The 19,534-nt window shown below is 42.2% G+C and overlaps 1 protein-coding gene across 1 annotated transcript in view; it reads left to right on the forward strand.

Annotated features, from left to right (window-relative positions):
* LOC136863901 (dynein beta chain, ciliary-like) overlaps positions 1-19,534 on the forward strand; it is a 5,220,903-nt gene that overhangs the window by 4,484,634 nt on the left and 716,735 nt on the right. The window contains exon 74 of the mRNA XM_068226514.1: positions 8,269-8,494. Coding sequence (XP_068082615.1) covers positions 8,269-8,494 — 226 coding nt within the window. The remainder of the gene's footprint in view (positions 1-8,268; positions 8,495-19,534) is intronic.

The raw sequence follows: 19,534 nt of genomic DNA on the forward strand, positions 1-19,534 counted from the left end.
ACAATGGAGCAAGGAAATATATTGGTACCCGGTAATCTTCCTAAGGGACGACATAGCGCTGACCTTTGGATTAAAAGCTGCAATGACGAGCGAACGAGTAACAAGGGGGACCTTGTTCACGCAGCAACTTCAATCAAAGATAGAGCACTGCAGTTTCAAGGATAACATTGTATCGAACGCATTAAGCAGGAACCCGGTAGAGCAGGAAGAAGCGATTCATCAGATAGAGTTAGATGGATCGGGACGAGGAATTACTTAATATATTACAAGACCTGAGTAGACTACAAAGGGCAGACGAAAAGTTAGGCTGAATCATAAACAAACTGGAAGATGATGCCCAAGTGTCGCAAATAACGCGAGCATATGTAATGATAAATGGAACACTGAACGAATATATAGATAAAATCATGAGAAAACACGAATCATGGCACCAAAGGAACTACAGAGAGATCTAATATGGCATACCCATTGAATCATGGAACATGGAGGAATCAATAAAGTGGCATAGAAAATCCTAGAGAGATTCACTTGGAAGGAACCGAGAAGAGCACTCAAGAAAACGATCAGAACTTGCGACATTTTCCAAAGTACGAAACATAACCCTCAATGAACTAGCCATCAACCAATAGCTATACTGCCAACGAAACCGTGACAGATATATCCAATCAATACTTTCGGACGCTTACCTACCACGAAGAAAGGCAGAATATTTATTTTTGGAACCATGGGTGTATTTTCAAAATTCATAGCATTAGAAACAATTCTGAGGGCTAACTCAAAACAAGTCCTGCGTATCTTAATGAAAAATGCAACACCAAAAATGGGGAAGCCAGAGAATATATTAACCGACCGAGGTACACAATTTACATCCGAGGAATTTCCTGAGATCATGAAAGAACTAAACATTAAACATATGCTATGTTCAGTGAGGCACCCATCATCGAATCCTGTAGAGAGGTGTATGAGAGAAACTACCAAGTTTTGCCGGATCTACTGCGGAAAAAGCCATTGGAAATGGATAGATGTCCTTGAGCTAATTCAGAAGTGTATAAACACCACCATATATGAATCTACTGGGAAAATTCCAAGCGTTATCCGTAAAAATGAGTGCCCAAATGGACCATGGAACGCGATCCTGAGTGAAGCAGAGGAAGACAGACATGCTGCTCAAGAGATAACTAAATTCGTCAGAGAATTAATGGAGAAACAATCCAGGAGAATATTGAAAAGAATGAAGAATAAAAGATTCCATTCGCCTTTAAAAGAGAATGATCTGGTATTAATTAGGAAATCGCCAAGCTCAAACGTTTCAGGAAAAGTATATGCCAAATTCGTACATTTATAAGACGGACCATACATAATAAGAAGACCGTTTGGAAATAACGCAAACGAGGTCGGGAACTTATAAAGCTATCCATAACGCTGCGAACCTTAAGCTATATTTTAAGGAAGACCAAGAAGAGATATCAAATAATTAGTTGGAAATAGACAAAGCAAAGTGTTATTCGGACCTGCAATACCAAACAGAAATCGGTATGGAACGCAGATAAGTGAAGGAAAGCAGGCCACCTGACGAAATAAGACTAGAAATCAATATACACTTCAGTTTACGAATAAAACTGAAGTCAGGAGAACGAAGCGGAATAGCGTAATTTTATATTTTATATTGAATGAAAGATGAAACAAGAGCTATAACTATATCGCAAGCAATATATGTAAACAAAATGGGAGGTGAAATGTACCATTACGCTATCACTAAAGTGAAAATATGAATGAGATCGGAACAAATACAATGGCCGTCGGCGACATCAAACAGAGTAAATGAACGTAAAATATCACCGAAACCCAGATTGATATCGTAGCAGAAGGCATGGAATCGTGAGGGCAATATAAAAGACTTCAAAACAGGATCTGGATTGTTAAAAAATTACCTCTGAATCACTTTTTACTGAGAGAGACACGGATGTAAGCTGAGAGGAAAACATATACAGATAAAACAAGGAAACACATTTCAGAGAAGTGTGACGAGGAATTCTAACCAAATAGCACATAAACAGCGAGAAGTACGGAAGAAAGACCAATATTACAAGGGAAAAACCCGAACGGTGACATTGGGGTAAACAAGAGCCCTACAAGGAACTTTAGGCAGTCTAATATAAGGAGAGAAAGAACTCAACCAACTGCTTAATATTCACATTACCCAAGAGAATTTAGAGTCAATAATCAGAAACTGTATATGTATATTCATCACAAATAGTTGGATAAATAAGTATATTAGATGCTAAATGAACAACATTAACGTGTATTATGTCATTCGACTTGTATCTTATGATTTCATGAACGAGCTTGTAACCAAGGAGTCTTTCTAAGATATGGGAGTGGATAGCCCTAGATTACATAATTTTGCTCAAGATGACTGATCGTGGCCAGAGATGACGTTCGAAGGACCACAAGGATCGCATGCAGCAGCTGAGAAATTGAGACTACCTCAGAGGGGCGAAGGAAGCTAGATAAGTTTCTCGTTTTCAAAATTCTATGAATTATTAGGTAGAGAATAATGACAATAGCTCAACTGCAAGTGACATATAACCTACGTACCAAACATGACCTACAGAGCTAACCTACTTCATGTAAACTTACGAATGATGATTGTATTTGTCAATATGTATATTGGTGTAGGAAGCGACATCGTTATAACCGAATTCCAATCTTAGCCACAGTTTTGTTAATGCCATAAGAGAGTGTGTTACGTATAGGTATAAGATCCCAAATCATATAGAAGGCTATGTTGTTGTAATTCAAAGAGTTTTGGGAAGAATACATACTGTGTGAAATTTAGTTGGATTCTAGGAGATAATATTGATAGACAGCACGATGGATGTATAATACAAAGAAGAGATGCACTGACTGAGCAAATGTCGTGGGATAGCGCAGCACTGATGCACAGGTGAGTTGTCTGCGCACCGCACGCCCCATGTATAGGAGACCTTGTGAGCGCATGTGACAGGTGTAACATGAGCTGACACAGCCGTGAGTTGACACCGTTCGAACGGGGTATGGTGCTCGGTCCCCGACGGATGGGAAGTGCGATTTCGGAAGTGGTGCGGGAATTCGGCTTCACACGATCAACCGTGTTCACGGTGTATCGTGGACGGTTGAATGCGGGTGTCACCGTCCACAGCAGACGAACGACCGGCCGACCAGTCACCTTCGATGACGGTGACCGGCGACATCTGAGACGGATTGTCAATAGTGACAGACGAGCAACCGTGCAACAAATCGCGGCTCAATTCAACACAGGCCGTGCTAGACACGTCTCCCAGTGGACAATCCGTACGAACATGGGTTCTATGGGGTATAGGAGCCGGCGCCGCACACGGGTGCCACAGTTAACCCAACGTCATCGGGCACAACGTCGCGCATTTTTCGCCAGTCACCAGGGATGGAGACTGGAACAATGGCGTAACGTGATATGGTCGGACGAATCACGATATCAACTCCACCACGCCGATGGGAGGCACCGTGTTTGGTGCAGACCACATGAAGCGATGGATCCCGCCTGCCTCGAAGGTGTGGTCCAGGGCGCTGGTGTCTCTGTTATGGTCTCGGGTGCATTTTTCTGGTATGGAATGGTCCCCCTAGTTGTTCTGGAAGAGACTTTGAATGGTACGCGGTATGCTGAGCTGCTCGGAGACCATCTCCACCCATTTTTGGCCTTCCAGCGCCCAGACGGTTCTGCGGTGTTTCAAGATGAAAACGCGCCGCCACATCGCTCCCACGTCGCCCGATAATGGTTCCAGGAACATGCATCGGAGGTCCAACGACTGCTATGGCCTCCCGGGAGCCCCGACATGAACCCTATCGGGCATATCTGGGATGTCCTGGAACGCAGGCTCCGTGCCATGGATCCCGCACCCACGAACAGACCAGCACTGGCGGCCGCTCTGCAACGATTTGGTGTCAGCTGCGTCCAGAGGACTACCAGGGACTTGCCGACACACTTCCACGGCGTCTCACTGCAGTTTGCAGGGGCAGACGAGGCCCCACACGCTATTAGGTGACTACGCGATGACATTTGCTAAGTCAGAGTATATCCTATGTGAATTTTGGGCAAGCGTAGAAGCAATAACGACGAGGGAAGTTAAATGTTATGAGGAATGAGAGGTTATTAAAAAGATTTGAGATGGGGAAAGCATTGACTACGAAGTGATAGAGTTGAATTCAATAATATGGAAATGTAAAAGGTACGAAGATGCATCCGTCGGTAATTGCGACGAAAGAAGGAGTAATTTTGATATTAAATGGCAGCAGAGAGTAGGATCATATTGGATAGCTATTGTATGTCAAGGTGTATGTTGAGAAGAGAATATACAAATATGATCACAGCGTATTCGCTCCTTACATAAAACCTTAAGTAATGTACCTTAATCACCTGATAGCCTCCGTAGTTCAAATAGATATTCATATAATGGACTGTAATAGGATTAATCGACACATGCTGAAACTACTCCTTCCCAAATGAAGTTAAGATCGAGTTTATGAAGTTATTCAGTAAAATGGCACAATAGAATATACATATATAGAGGTCAGCTTATAGTATCACCAAGGAAGGAATACAATACACATAGGCACATATTTGATTTCTTATGCTAATTTACGTTTAATGTAAGATAGGTTTGGCATAATGAACTTTGCTAATGCGATATATGAAATTATCACATGAATGATAGGTGTGAAAATATTTCATTGACAATGATAACTTGATAACGGCTAATGTTGGCTGTAAACAAGAAACTTATTGAACATTCCGAAACCCAAGAAATCAGCGGAGGTCATAATAAGAATCCATATAATAAATTTTCAGATAATAAAGGTGTCAAATAATAAAATTCAGATAGAAATTTCAGATAAAATCATTTAGATCAGAATAGGTTCAGATTAGTCAATCTAAGTAGGCGATACCTTAGGTAGGACGTTGCACTGATGATATCAAAGGACATAATGTTGGTTAAATGTGATGCTAAACTCCAGTTTTCAGTTAGAGGAGTAGGCCAAAAATAAATAGGAAAAATAGGTTTAGAATGATGAGAGTTGCTCGATGTAGATAGCAATTGATCAGTTTAACTTATAATAAAACATATTAAAGGAGAAGTGAACCTATTTCAATTATGGACATGAAGCAATTAGAATATTAGGTACGTAGGCTACTTGTACAAATGAAGAATCAGCAGTTCAGCGGTTGCTTATTTAATCAAAGAAAACTATTTGTACAGAGCAATATATTTCTCTTCCTATTCCTTTTCGAATCATGATGTTTAATAAATAGTTAGAAGTAATGGGTTATGATAGGATAAGATAGCTTGAAATAAGCTTTCGCATCTACGAGTTGGATATCATTGCCAGGGTGTGTCAGATGGAGACGCCCATCAGCAAATTTGTGATTGACGATATAGTGATCGACACGTCAGATAGTTCTTTTTCGGATCTCACGTAAATAGGACCAAATTATGACATTCCCTGAAAAGCTGGCTGGGGATCCTTAAAGTCGACCGACCTGGACGCAGGAAGGGGTGAAATGCTTTTAAGGTAACGGATAACCAATCAAAGCATTGGAAAACCCAAGGAGAAGTCTGAGACAGGTCGTTGAAAGTAATAAATACTCTGACACAGTGAGTTTTGTACAATGTATGTAACAGCTACGGCGAGGGAATGAACCGTATAATATTAGCTGATATGTCTGAAACAGGCGTTCAGGTTATTAGACTGCACCAGGCATTGGATATTTACAGAATTTGCAAAACAAATGTGCGGCTGGCACCTCAGAATAAATGTGACCCTTGCTCATTGGCAATAGCAGTAGCGGAAAATTTGAGGACAGGTGGGAATATATTGTAGATTAGTCTTTTCTAGCATGGAATTTGAAAAGTTTAATTTCACATTGAGTGGCCAGTGATTTGTCTACGTTTTACTGGGACGATAGGATGCAAATAGGTTCGTTAAATCTCGTGGGTATAAAGGAAGCGCTTAGGCTCATGAGAGTTGAATCGTGTTTGTAAACATCGGGGTTTTCCTTTGATGCTTTCACCAATACCTTCCAACTCAATAATATTGATTTTACCTACAATGTCCAAATTGAGACTGTAACATGGACCATAAAGAAACAAGATAAAAATTGCAAATTACACCAGCTAAGAAAGTCAGTAATACTTACCAGTTTTAGAATCTTAGGTCATGGAAATCTCGTCCTAGGCTTGTGTAAAGCCACCACTGAAATTTAAAAAAGCTGCTTAGTTTCAGTTTAAAAGTTTAAAAGTAATGTACTAAAATAAATTTCAGAATTGTGATGCTTGAGGAACCCCAGTTTCCTTAGGAGGTACAGTTGTTCGCCATCAGGCAGGTCTTCTTTTGCTGTTATATCCACACTGCCCTTCACTGTCCTTTTCCTCTCCTACTGTTTTCCATTCTCTTTAGGACGTATATCCGAAAAATCTATATTGCAATCCAGTATCTCTTCCTTGCTTGGATAGTATTTAACAGTACTCCCTTGTATTTAATTTTCACCAGTACATCCTCTTTGTCCTCCCTGGATATTCTTTCCATTCTCCTCCATAACCATTTCTCCAATAATTCCAGTCTTCTTTCATATTTCTTACTTATGACCCAGGTCTCGGCTCGTTACAGTTCCAGGTTCTAAACAAAAAACTCGCCAATATATTCCTTCTTTCCGTCAGAATCCCCGCACCAAATGCAAATTGAGGCCTTACCTACTGACTGCATTTCACAAAATCCTTTATTGTGCTACCAAAATACACAGTTCAAAAAATTAGGGGAACATGTTTTTGAACGTATGCCATGCTCCACAAAAGAGAACCTCTCAACCAGGTATATTACCAACTAAACCTTTATTCTTTACCGTTGAAGTGTTCACGTTCATTTTAAAACACAAACGGCGATAACAAACAGTCCTCCAGGGTCGATTGTTATCACAGTTGGAGAGCTTCAGTATGTCTATGTCCTCCGTATAAGTTGACAGGGGTCACGATGCGGCATAAGGTTCAATTCTCCAATGAGAGCCTCTTCGAGGTCTGTGGTGGAACAGGACGCCCACGAACACTTTCGCCACGCCTACCGCACATATGCTAGCTGGGATTAAGGTCGGGACACATTTCTTGCCATTACTTCTCTTGAATATCCAGTTCTCCTGAGACAGCTCTGGATAAACGCGCTTTATGTGCCCTGGCATTGTCATGCATGAGTAAGATTTCAGGGCCAAAATCGTATGCTGCAACCACCACGTGCTGTAGCAGTATCTGCTCGATGTACCCCGCAGCGGTAAGATTACAGCGGGCGACAACAGGATCCGTGCGGCCATCAATACAGATGTCAACCCACACCGTCATAGAACCTTGGCCGAATCGGTGGCCTTCCTGGACAACATCTGGCATGTAATGCTCACCACGGTGTCTCCATACACGTTGGCGTCCATCACGCTGTATCAGGGAAAAATATGGACTCGTCTGTGAGGAATACAGGTCTCCATTGGAGAAGTCACCAGTTGAGATGGGTACGGGAAAAGAAAAGGCGAGCTGCGCAATGTTGCTGCGTTAAAAGTGGCACTCGAATAGGGCGTCTGGGCCACAACGACAGTTCTCTTAACCTGTTCCTTACTGTCTTGTCACACACCGTGATTCTAGTGACCCTCCTGAGGTCTTGTTGCAGTTCTCTGGCAGTTGCTGAACGACGCCGCAACGCACAGATGGTCAGATATCGGTCATCCTTTGGAGTTGTCATGCGTCCACGACCTCGTCCAATTCTCCTTGTGAACTGGCTTGTCTCATTGTAGCGATTCAACAAGCGGTGAATAACTGACGGAGAGACATTGAGATCCACAGCAACTCGACGAAGTGACGGCCCTTGCGACTTGCACCTCGTTAAGATGTCACATGGGATGTGCTGGATTACGTACAACGTGTACCTCACAATGACACACGGACGTACCGCTATTAACTTTGTTTTGAGGGGTCACTTTACAGTTTAATGCATGGCTACGTCTACAGATGGACATACCCTGAGTAGCTGAGGTCTCAAGGTATGCTGTACGACCATTGGAAACCTATCCACATACAGGACGTTACTAAACATGTTCCCCTAACTTTTAGAACCGTGTATTTGAAACCCCATTGCGTTCCTGGCCTATCTTCATGTTTTCCTTATTCACTATTGTAATCATCAAACACACCCTGTGTATATATTACTTTCCTGTTACAGGGAATTTTGGAATCGTCCATCAAAATAACAAACGAGCCTCCGACTGGCATGCTGGCAAATCTTCACATGGCAATGGATAACTTCAATCAAGAAACTTTAGATATGTGTAACAAGGAAGCAGAGTTCAAGTCAATACTATTCGCACTTTGTTACTTCCACGCAGTTGTAGCGGAGCGAAGAAAATTCGGGCCACAGGGTTGGAACAGGATTTATCCTTTCAATGTCGGTAAGTATGGGACAGATCATTCCTCACAACCAATTACTTTAGTATCCGCCATACTTAATTTCGAATTGTTCACAGAGTAATACACTTTCTGGAATCTAATAGTGATTACATTGTAACTGCTCGTGTGGTACATGATACACCATCACGAACATATTTGTTATCATTACAGTATGTATTTCCAAGAGTGTTTCATTTTTATCATATGAGAATGAGATTTTGAAACTGGCATTAAGGTAATTGGTCGCACTTTACACTGCATATTTGCTAGTAGAGTCCCTTGTCTAACCGGAGGAACAGAAGGTGCAATTGTCTGCCGTTTATAGCCCATGAAGGCTTTAAACCTGCTGAAAGAATTTGCATACTTAGTGATACACAGCCATCACAGCTATTTAAAAACACATTTACAGAATGTATGAAATCAATCAATCAATCAATCAATCAATCAATCAATCAATCAATTACAAATCACCACTGGTACGCTGTTAGGGAAGTCACCCATGTCGCAGACTCACCATCTTGTGTTTACCAACACGTTTCTTAAATATTGGCAAGGAATTTTGAAATTTGTTGAATATCTTCCTTGGTAAATTATTTTGATCCATAAGTCCTCTTCCTATAAACGAATGTTTGCCTCAACTCTTCCTCATAGTATGATCTTTTAAAAATACGCCACAAAGCTATTCAATTACTAATGTCATTCCAACCCATCCTTGTACTGACAGGCCAGAATTTACCACATAGCCAAGCAACTTGCCTCCTTTTTCCCAAGTCTTCCCAGGCTATGATTTGCAGCATTTTGGTAACGCTAATCTTATGTCGGTAATAACTCAGAACAAATCGAGCTGCTTTTTTTGGTACTTTTCCAGTTCTTGACTCAAGTAATCCTGGTGGAGGTCCTATACATTAGAACTGTAGTTGGGGTCTTATCAGAGACGAATATTTAACCTGGAAACCATGTGCAGAGATCTATACACTTTATTTACAATCCCACTTATGTGATTACCCCACTGCAAAGAAGTTGTGAAAGAAGATATAACACCCATTGCTCAGTTTCATCCAGATGGGACACATTAGCAGGAAATCAATCACCAAAATCCACAAAATAAAGCACACAAACAAGGTAACAGGAAATAATAACAACTCTTACCTTAACTGAAATCACGCCGGAGAACAGAAAAGGGTGGAACATGAACAAGGCGAGCGGATACAAATAATTTAAAGCGAAAGAGAAAACGAACGGGATACTCCACTAATCAGGATAACAATTAAGTAAAAGGTTCCACCTGATCGATAACCTTCTTTTATTTAGCTTTCGGCTAAATTTATATCATTAAAAACTTACAGGACATGTTTCGATTGCTTAGCAACCATCATCAGCTGTTTCGCTTAAAGCTTAGGTGAAAAAGCATAAAACATTTCATAATTAAAATTAAAATTTGTTAGTAAGGGACGTTTAAGTGATGAGGGAGGGTGGATGGAGGGGGGGGGGGAGTGTTGTGCTTGTCAGTTAAGATTAAAATTATACAACTTGAAAACAATTCTAAACTAAAACATCTTTGATTTCATTCGTTGTCACTTGCACTGGTTCATTATTAAGTTCGACAGTTTTCCGTTAATGCTCTTGCACACTTGTCTTGATGGTATAATGTTCCTTCTTATTTCTAGACCTTTCTTACTATTTGGTGGAGAGAGAAGATTGTGTAGATTGTTCAGTGACAACGAATGAAATCAAAGATGTTTTAGTTTAGAATAGTTTTTAATTTGTATAATTTTAATCTTAAGTAACAAACACAACCCCCCCCATCCACCCTCCCCCATCTCTTGAACGTCCCTTACCAACACATTTTAATTTTAATTATGAAATCTTTTATGCTTTTTCATCTAAGCTTTAAGCGAAACAGCTGATGATGGTTGCTAAGCAATCGAAACATGTTCTGTAAGTTTTTAATGATATAAATTTAGCCGAAAGCTAAATAATAAAAAAAGTATCGATCAGGTGGAACCTTTTACTTAATTGTTATCTTGATTACAATATCGATACGGAATGAAGTGGACAGTATGTAATACCCCACTAATGTACTGAAATTAAACAATACCATTTCAACAAAACAAAATATATTAATAAAATATTTGAGCACAATAAGTAGGCGAGAGCCTATCAGTACTAATGAATATAGGTTAAGATTGACTTGATCAAACTTGAACACAATCCATAACATCAAATTGGAAAGAATATAGGAATGACATGATATCTTTACTCTACAAATGTTTCTTTCAGACCGACGGCATTTCGGCCCTGCAGTTTATACATGTTGTTCTTCTCCCGGCATGCACTGCAACACAACGCACACATGTCGTAAAGACTGTTTAATTGTTTCTCCTTGTGAAGAGTTTTAAATGATGAACATTATAATTCATGCATGTCGATAATTTCACATGTTGATGGTAGATATTTTCGGAGTCATTCCTTCTTTCCACAACCCCTTAAAAAGCAAGATCTGCTCTTGAAAAATAAACGTTCATTATAACATATCGAAAGCGATAACGTATGTATTTTTCTTCCCACTTCAGACCTTAATTTATTTCAATTTTATATGTCTGCTTTGTGTCTTCATCTATTTGCAAAACCGTAAGGGATAGGTGGCCTAAATAATAAACTGACGAGTCTTGGCGCCCACAACACAGTGCAATCCAATACTGCCACTTCGGAACACAAATTGGTTGCCGTCCAATTTGAAGCCTTGTACTTCAACTATTAATGTTCCTGTCATGATGGAATAGTGCGCTCTACTCTCTAACACAGTATCTCAGAGAATAAAGAAAAGCTCACACTCATACCAGGCATCAGTTTACTAGAGAGTGACCTTGATAACGAACAAATCTAAACAGGCAAAACTATGTCGACATAATCGCTGCGTTTTAAAACGGAATTTTTAATCGCCCGCACTCATTACTGCACAGCTCTGTCACTACTCCAAGGGGGGACTAGGCCAGACGAGGATGACGAGGGAAGGACATCTGCCCGTAAAACTGGGCCCAACATGGGCGACAGTGTAGTGAAGTCTCTCCAAAAGTCGTCCGTGAGGAGAGAAGAGCATCTAACCTTAATACTAAGCCCAAGATGGCGACTGTGAAGTTACGCCCCTCCAAAATGCTGACGGGAGCGACATCTGTCCATAAAACTGGGCCTAGTGCAGCTCAGCCCCTTCAAAATGACTACGGGGAGGGACCTGACCGCAAAACTGAGCCACGATGGTGGCGGTGTAATTTGGCCCTTCCAAAATGGTAACGGGAAGGGCATCTGACCGTTAATCTGAGCCCAGTGTAGTTAGAGCCTGCAAGATGAAATCGGGAAGCGCATCTGGCCGTAAAACTATGTTACGCCATATGTGCCTCCTCTGGTAGGAGAATCAAAATAGCAACGGGAAAGTCATCTGACCATGGTGTAGTGAAAATTCTTCATCCCTCATTGCCTCACTTGGCAAGGTGGCGTCGGGAAGGGCATCTGAACGTCAAAGTGCAGTTGGGCCCATCGATGAGGCTAGGCCTGCTTTCTTAAGCGAATCCATATTGCCCTATTATTCAAGATGGCGTCGCAAGAATCCCCAATGTCCTACTACTGAAGATGACGTCGGGAAGGGCATCTAGCCGTAAAAGTGAGGTTAAGCGCATCCAACATGGCGACATATGCCGTCGAGAAGGGCAACTGGTCGTATAATTGAGGTTAGTCCCCTACAACATGGCGGCTCTGAGGTTAGGCTTGCTCTGTTATACAAAATTCGCGTCGTAGAGGGCATCAGCTCGTAAAAGTGAGGTTGGCCCTTTCCAAGATGGCGACTGTGAAGTTAGGCTATCTGTCTTATGCAAAATCCGGCGGGAACAGTATGTATGCTAGAGGTCAATGAACTTGCCAGGGGTCAATGACCTTGTGGGAAATGCTGACTCAGCGCTCATTCAGCACCCATTGTTTCTGAATCCTCCTTTCTACACTACTCTCAGGTATTGTAATATTCAGTGGTGATGTCCGTCGTGAGAACCTACCCTTATAGGTTACGAATCTTATGTTTTACAGAAGGTAAGCTATATCATATTTAAATTGTTATATGCCAACCCTACCTGTCTAAATAAAGCTGATTGGTGACATACTCTTATAATAATAACACATATTTATTGTGTTGATGGTAGATTTGCTAGGGTGCCGTCGTATGAGTAATCGGTTGTGCATTATGTTACAAGTTTGGATGCCCAATTTCAATCACCTCGTTTTGTCTTATTAGTCGCCCAACTTTGGGGCAGTCCTTGACCGTGTATGGGCCATATTGTTACATATTTTGACGCCCAACTACGAGCACCTCGACCCCATTTTGTTACGTTTATGGCTCCCAACTGTGCGACTAGATCACGATAGAGCAGGTTTATTATTACTGTTGAAGGGAAATACTTACGATGGCTAATAATAATAAAATATTTTATGTATAAGCGAGTAAATATTGACAATAATGGGGAGGAAATTTATTCCATGCGTATGATATAGTGAGTTATTCGTGTTGAAATCCGGATTGGAGACGTCCACTGTGGTTGCTTATTGAGACTTATATGGGGTGTAGAGAAATCTTTATTGAACGAGTATTAATACTGAACTTAGCGCACATTACGAAACTAAAATGCCTAACTTAGCCCAGATTAAAGTAATGTTAGATTACTTGGCCAACAAGATGGAGGAGGGACAAGAGCAAACAAAAAACAATTGGAACTAGCTCAGGAGCAAACACAAAAGCAACTAGAGCAAGTCCAGGAAGGTCAGGAAGAAGCTCAGAGAAAGCAAGGAGAAGCCCAGAGTAAACAATTAGAAGAGGCACAAGAACAATCTAGAAAGAGACCGGAATAAATTATAAGGAGTAGTCAAGAAGAAGCCCGGAGAAACCAAGAAGAAGCGCAAAGAAGGCAGGAAGAAGGTCAAGAAAAAGTACGAAGGCAACGGGAAGAAACGATTAAAATAGTCACGACAGAGATGCAGAAAATCCACTCAGAAAATGGAATGACCATCATGCAAATGGAAGATGGTGTTGTCAACCTGAAGAATGAAGTAACAAGCAATCAAGTCCAACAATAAGGAGCAGAACCTTGAACAATGGAAAGTGTGCCATGAACATATATTTAAAATCACCAAGGTCGTAGAGATTACTGACTTAGCAGTCCAAACGCATATGATCATAACAAGGGATTAGATAAGCGATAAAGTCGAACTACTAATTGACTAAGCGGGACAATACAGATCAGAAATGTTAGATAGAGTAGACCAAATAAATCTAGACATTCATAACATACCAAAAAGAATTGCAGGGACTTATAAGCGCAAATGGGTCAACGAAACATTTGATCTAGATATTAGGAGAAAGACAGACGGTAACCCAAGGAATGGTAGATGAATGAATACCTACACCCACTACTTTAATCGATAGGAACATAAATGGAAATGAGAATTGGACAGTCGATATCCCAAAAGGAACTCAAATCATTAACGTAATTAAAATTTATAATGACAAGCCAAAGAAATTTGCAGGAGGTATTGGTCTAACTCCCAAAATATTCATTCGAGAAATGGAAGCGTATTTTATGGAAAATAAAATACTGGAGTAAAAAATTAAGAATCGTAGATAAGTATCTGGATGGACACTCTAAGATCTGATTTCATGTTTACTGTTCAACACTCGTTGATTTTGACGAATTCAAAACTGCTTTCCTAAATAAATTTTGCGGGCCGGATACACAGCAAAATGTACATCTAGAATTATACTCTCAAAATACTCGACAACAAGTCAAACTAGGTAATCAGAATATTCATTTCAATTTCACAGGATAAAAGACCTTGATGTATCAATTTCTGAAATTGAACTAATCCGTGCCATAGAATGACAATTTCCACCGGAAATCCAGAGATTATTAGCAGCTGCAAATGTCCAATCTGTAGTCCAAGCAGAATCGACAGTTAGATGCAACAGCGACATATTATTAACCCAGAATACACCGAGGGAATGAACAAGTAGTCCAGACGCTAGGGCCTGCCACCAGGGAACAAAATCTCCGCGGGAATGATCGAAGACCGCAATCCTATGGGAGATATAAAAGCTGGAACGGAAGAAGACAAGCAGAATATTGCAGAAATCCTCCACGCAGAGACCGTAACAACTCAGGAAGAGATCATCTGTACCAGATTCAGGAACCACATAGACCATACAGAAGAAGGAATTACCATCCACGAAACCGAAACCCAGGACAGGTACGATGTAATAATCCACCACGTAATGAAGAAAACCGAAACGAGCAAATAGAAGAGTAGTAAGGTTCAAGGTCAACCGGTCTCCCGAGCCAATGAGAGGCCCCGCAGCGGGACACGTGACTGTTCGCAGCCGAAGGGAGAGCATCGCATCAGGGAACGGACCTCCCTAACCAATCAGCGGGCCATTAGCTGATGAAGTCACCGCCCCAGGGAGTCCAGCGCACGACGGAAGGGGCGTCGTTAGGTGTTCCCGCCATGCAGAAGGAGGTATGGGTGCTTGTTGCTAAGGCGTTGGTCGTCGGACGCTATCTTGCCTGTAGGTGCCCGCCAACACGCCATGCAGGAGACCAGGGGTTAGGGCGTAGGTTGTGGTTTCTCGTCAAAGCGCCATGGCTGGAAACTCTGGAAAAATAAACAAAAGCATGCATGGACTTGTTACTCCTATGGATGGTGCTGAGGTGCCATCTGGTGTTAGAAACAAGCCTGCTGTGACGTCACTTGCTTAAAGGGCGTAACTGAACAGGTGTGGTTAATCAAACTAAGACGTAGAGATAGATGGCCTAGATGCAAAATATCTCGAAAACAGTGTGTCCTAGAGCAAAAAAGGCGATTATTGGCCTTGTCGTAAGTAGTATAATAAGCGGGTTCTGGCGCCTCCTCCGCCGCCCGCCTCCTCCTCCGCCTCCTCCGCCGCCTCCGCCCGCGGGAAATTTGAATTTTGGCGGGAAATTTGAATTTTGGCGGGAGATTTGAATTTGTAAACAAAGCCACGTGCTTTTTGACAGCTGTCATCGACAACAACGCATCGCTAACCTCAGTACTGCCATCTTGACGGGCCTAAACCTCAGTAGTGCCAACTTAACCTCACTAGCGCGAGGTAAACAAAGCCACGTGCTTTTTGACAGCCACGTGCTTTTTGACAGATTTGTAAACAAAGCCACGTGCTTTTTGACAGACAACAACGCATCGCTAACCTCAGTACTACCATCTTGACGGACCTAAACCTTAGTGGTACCAACTTAACCTAACTAGCATGAGGTAAACAAAGCCACGTGTTTTTTTGACAGCTGTCATCCGCCATCTTTAAACACTGTGCTGCCCTCTTTCATCACCTGTCATCGGCAGCGCTGCCATCTTAGCGGGCCTAAACCTTAGTGCTACCAACTTAACCTCACTAGCTCGAGATAAACAAATCTACGTGCTTTTTGACAGCCACGTGCAGCTGTCATCCGCCATCTTTGAGCATAGTGCTGCCCTCTTTAGCTACTTACCTTTGAAATGTGGTACGTCATCCGCCATCTTGCATCGCAAACCTCAGTGCTGCGCTCTATGTGGTGGCAGACAATTCCACGTGACAGCAGACATCTTTGTGCACAGCGCTACCCCTCTTTGTAGCGGCGGGAAATTCCACGTGCTCTTGTTTGGAAACAAATTCACGTGCAGCTGTCATCCGCCATCTTGCATCACAAACCTCAGTGCTACACTCTATGTGGTGGCGGCAAATTCTACATGCTCTTGTTTGGAAACAAACCCATGTGCTTTTCTGACAGCTGTCATCCGCCATCTTTAATCCAGAGAGCACCGTGCTGCCCTCTATGTGGTGGCGGCAAATTCCACGTGCTTTACAAACCCATGTGCTTTTCTGACAGCTGTCATCCGCCATCTTTAATCCAGAGAGAACAGTGCTGCCCTCTATGTAGCGGTGGCAAATTCCACGTGCTTTACAAACCTATATGCTTTCTGACAGCTGTCATCCACCATCTTTAATCCAGAGAGAACAGTGCTGCCCTCTATGTGGTGACGGCAAATTCCACGCGCTCTTGTTTGGAAACAAAGCCATGTGCTTTTTTGACAGCTGTCATCCGCCATCTTTATTCACCGTGCTGCCCTCGTTTGGTTACTTACCTTTGACAGCTGTCACCCACCATCTTTAATCCAGAGAGAACAGTGCTGCCCTCTATGTAGCGGTGGCAAATTCCACGTGCTTTACAAACCTATATGCTTTTCTGACGGCTGGCACCCGCCATCTTTAAGCTGTAAATCCCCGATTCTCGTGTTGTAAAACAGATTCTTAATCCGAGTTCTTTGACGTCAGGAAGGGCAACCGGTCGAAAACCATAGTGTATGATGTGAGAGGCTAGATACTGCTAGTTTTGCATCAGGAAGGGCGACTACTCTTAAAACAAATTCTTGTGATTAAAAATCCTAGTCAGGAAGGGCATCCGGCAGTAAAACAATAGATCGTGATTTAAAATCTAAGCTAGCTGTAAATCCCCGATTCTCGACAGATTCTTAATCCGAGTTGTCAGGAAGGGCAACCGGTCGAAAACTATAGTGTAAGAGGCTAGATACTGACAGTTTTGCGTCAGGAAGGGCGACTAGTCTTAAAACAAATTCTTGCGATTTAAAATCCTAGTCAGGAAGGGCATCCGGCAGTAAAACAATAGTTCGTGATTTAAAATCTAAGCTAGCTGTAAAACCCCTGATTCTCAACAGATTCTTAATCCGAGTTGTCAGGAAGGGCAACCGGTTGAAAACTATAGTGTATGAGGTTAGATACTGCTAGTTTTGCGTCAGGAAGGACAACTCAACACATTCATGCTATTTAAACACATTTTTATTCCCAAGAGAATCGAACCCGAGACTACTGGGTGAGAGGCATGCACGCTAAACTAAACTGTAGGCTATGGGTTTGTTCTACAGTCCTTGAAGTATCGGCACAGTCATTCTGAGCAAGTTGTGGAATGCGTGTGTTAGCTGAAATTGTACACGTATCTTCCGGCTCGGCCTTGAACGAGGACACGGTGTGCTGATAAGCGGCTTGTAACTCGCGAACGTCTTCTTAGCTGAGTAGCATGTAAGCTCTTAAAACACAGTACCAATTAAGGTTGTAAAATATTCTGAAATAGTCCTCCTCTGTGGTGTAGTAGTTAGTGTGATTAGCTGCTACCCTCGGAGGTCCGAGTTCGATTCCCAGCTCTGCTACGGAATGTGTAGCATTTAGCCTATGTAAGTTCCTAACGTAAACTATCATGATTGTACGGATAGGTTAAAACACACACACACACACACAGTGCGAGCATATAGCACACCCCTATCGAAAGAGCCTGCACGGTGCCGGCATGTAGGCTTCTCCTGATGAAGGAGCCTGCACAAGGTTTAACGCTCCCCCAATCAACAGCCCTTACTTAATGCTGGCTTTCTTGCACACCCCGCCTCACACCATAGTTTTACGACCGGCTGCCCTTCCTGACTAGGATTTTAAATCGCAGTATACGCGATAAATTTGTTGTAGCGGGTTTTATAACTAGATATCCCGGTACCGACACATAGCCTACTCCCACTGAAGAAGCCTGCACAAGGCTTATTGCCTCCATCCGACAAATGAATCACCGTCAAGTCTTGTACTCAAAAAATCATTTTCGAAGGAGTCTGCACAAGGTTTAACACCCCCTATCAACAGCCCTTACTTATTGCTAGCTTTTTTGCACACCCCGCCTCACACCATAGTTTTATACGACCGGTTGCCCCCTCCTGACTAGGATTTTAAATCGATATCCCGACATAGCCTACTCCTACCGAAGAAGCCAGCTTAACACCTCCATCCAACAAATGAATCACCCTCAAACACTCTTCAATCATTCTCGCTACTTTGGAAGATAGCGGGTTCGAACTGGAAGCCGTAAATGTTAGGCGAGGGACCAGCGCGATCGTCATAACATGATCTAGCTAGATGCCCTTCCCGACGGCATAAGTTACCAGGATTGGAATCGCGTACCCCGACTAGAAGAAGCCTGCACATAGCTTAACGCCTCCATCCGACGAATGAATCACCCTCAACACTCTTCAATCATTCTCGCTACTTCAGAAGATAGCGGGTTCGAACTAGAAGCCGTAAATGCTAGGCGAGGGGGGCACTGCGCGTTCATCATTACATGATCTAGTTTTAGCTCGATACCTACAGGTAAGGAATACCGCGGATGTACCCTCGAGAAGTCGAGGATCGCGCGCTAACTTTCCAATTCTCGAACTCTTAAATTCTGACACCTCGGCATCAACAGGAGGTTCGAATACGTCAGCCTGCGGGACTATAGGTGGGAGCTCTTGTTGCATAAACACTTCGTTCCGACTGTACTGCAGTTGTCAGCGATTTTTTCACATCCGCTTGGTAACAAGCAGAATATTTAGCCGCTGCAGTCTGCGCGAAGTGCTCACAGTTCTCTGTATGCGTTTATTACGTACACACACATCTCCCGTCTGCTGTGAATATTATTCTTCAGCTTAAGGTAAGGTAGAACTGTTAGTTACTTTTTTTATTTGCAAAGCAACTTCTACGCTAGACATCTACATTCATATATGTTTGTTCTTTTTTTAGGTACCGTTCGAAAGTACGCAATTTTATTCATCCCAGTAACAGTCTGCAGCAGGTGCATTTTTTTTAAAAGGTATGTTTTCGAACTTTGAGTTGTAAAGATAACTAGGTTAGATGATGTACCCTGCACTACATTCATATATGTTTCTTCTTTTTTTTAGGTACGACCAGAATATTATCATTCGAGCTTCAGGCTTGAACGCACGCATTTTATACATCCGAGTAACAGTTTGCAGCGCGAAGATTTTAAGGTATGTCTGACCTCTATTCGTTGAAACTTGGTTTCTTCTAAAACATCGTAACCTTAAGCTATTGATAAATAACTGTTCTCTTTAATCCTCACGCTATAGACGAGGTGCACACATAGCTATGTCTGTCCTCAACAGGC

This window comes from Anabrus simplex, chromosome 2 (genome assembly GCF_040414725.1).
Source record: "Anabrus simplex isolate iqAnaSimp1 chromosome 2, ASM4041472v1, whole genome shotgun sequence".
In the NCBI taxonomy this organism is placed as follows: domain Eukaryota; kingdom Metazoa; phylum Arthropoda; class Insecta; order Orthoptera; family Tettigoniidae; genus Anabrus; species Anabrus simplex.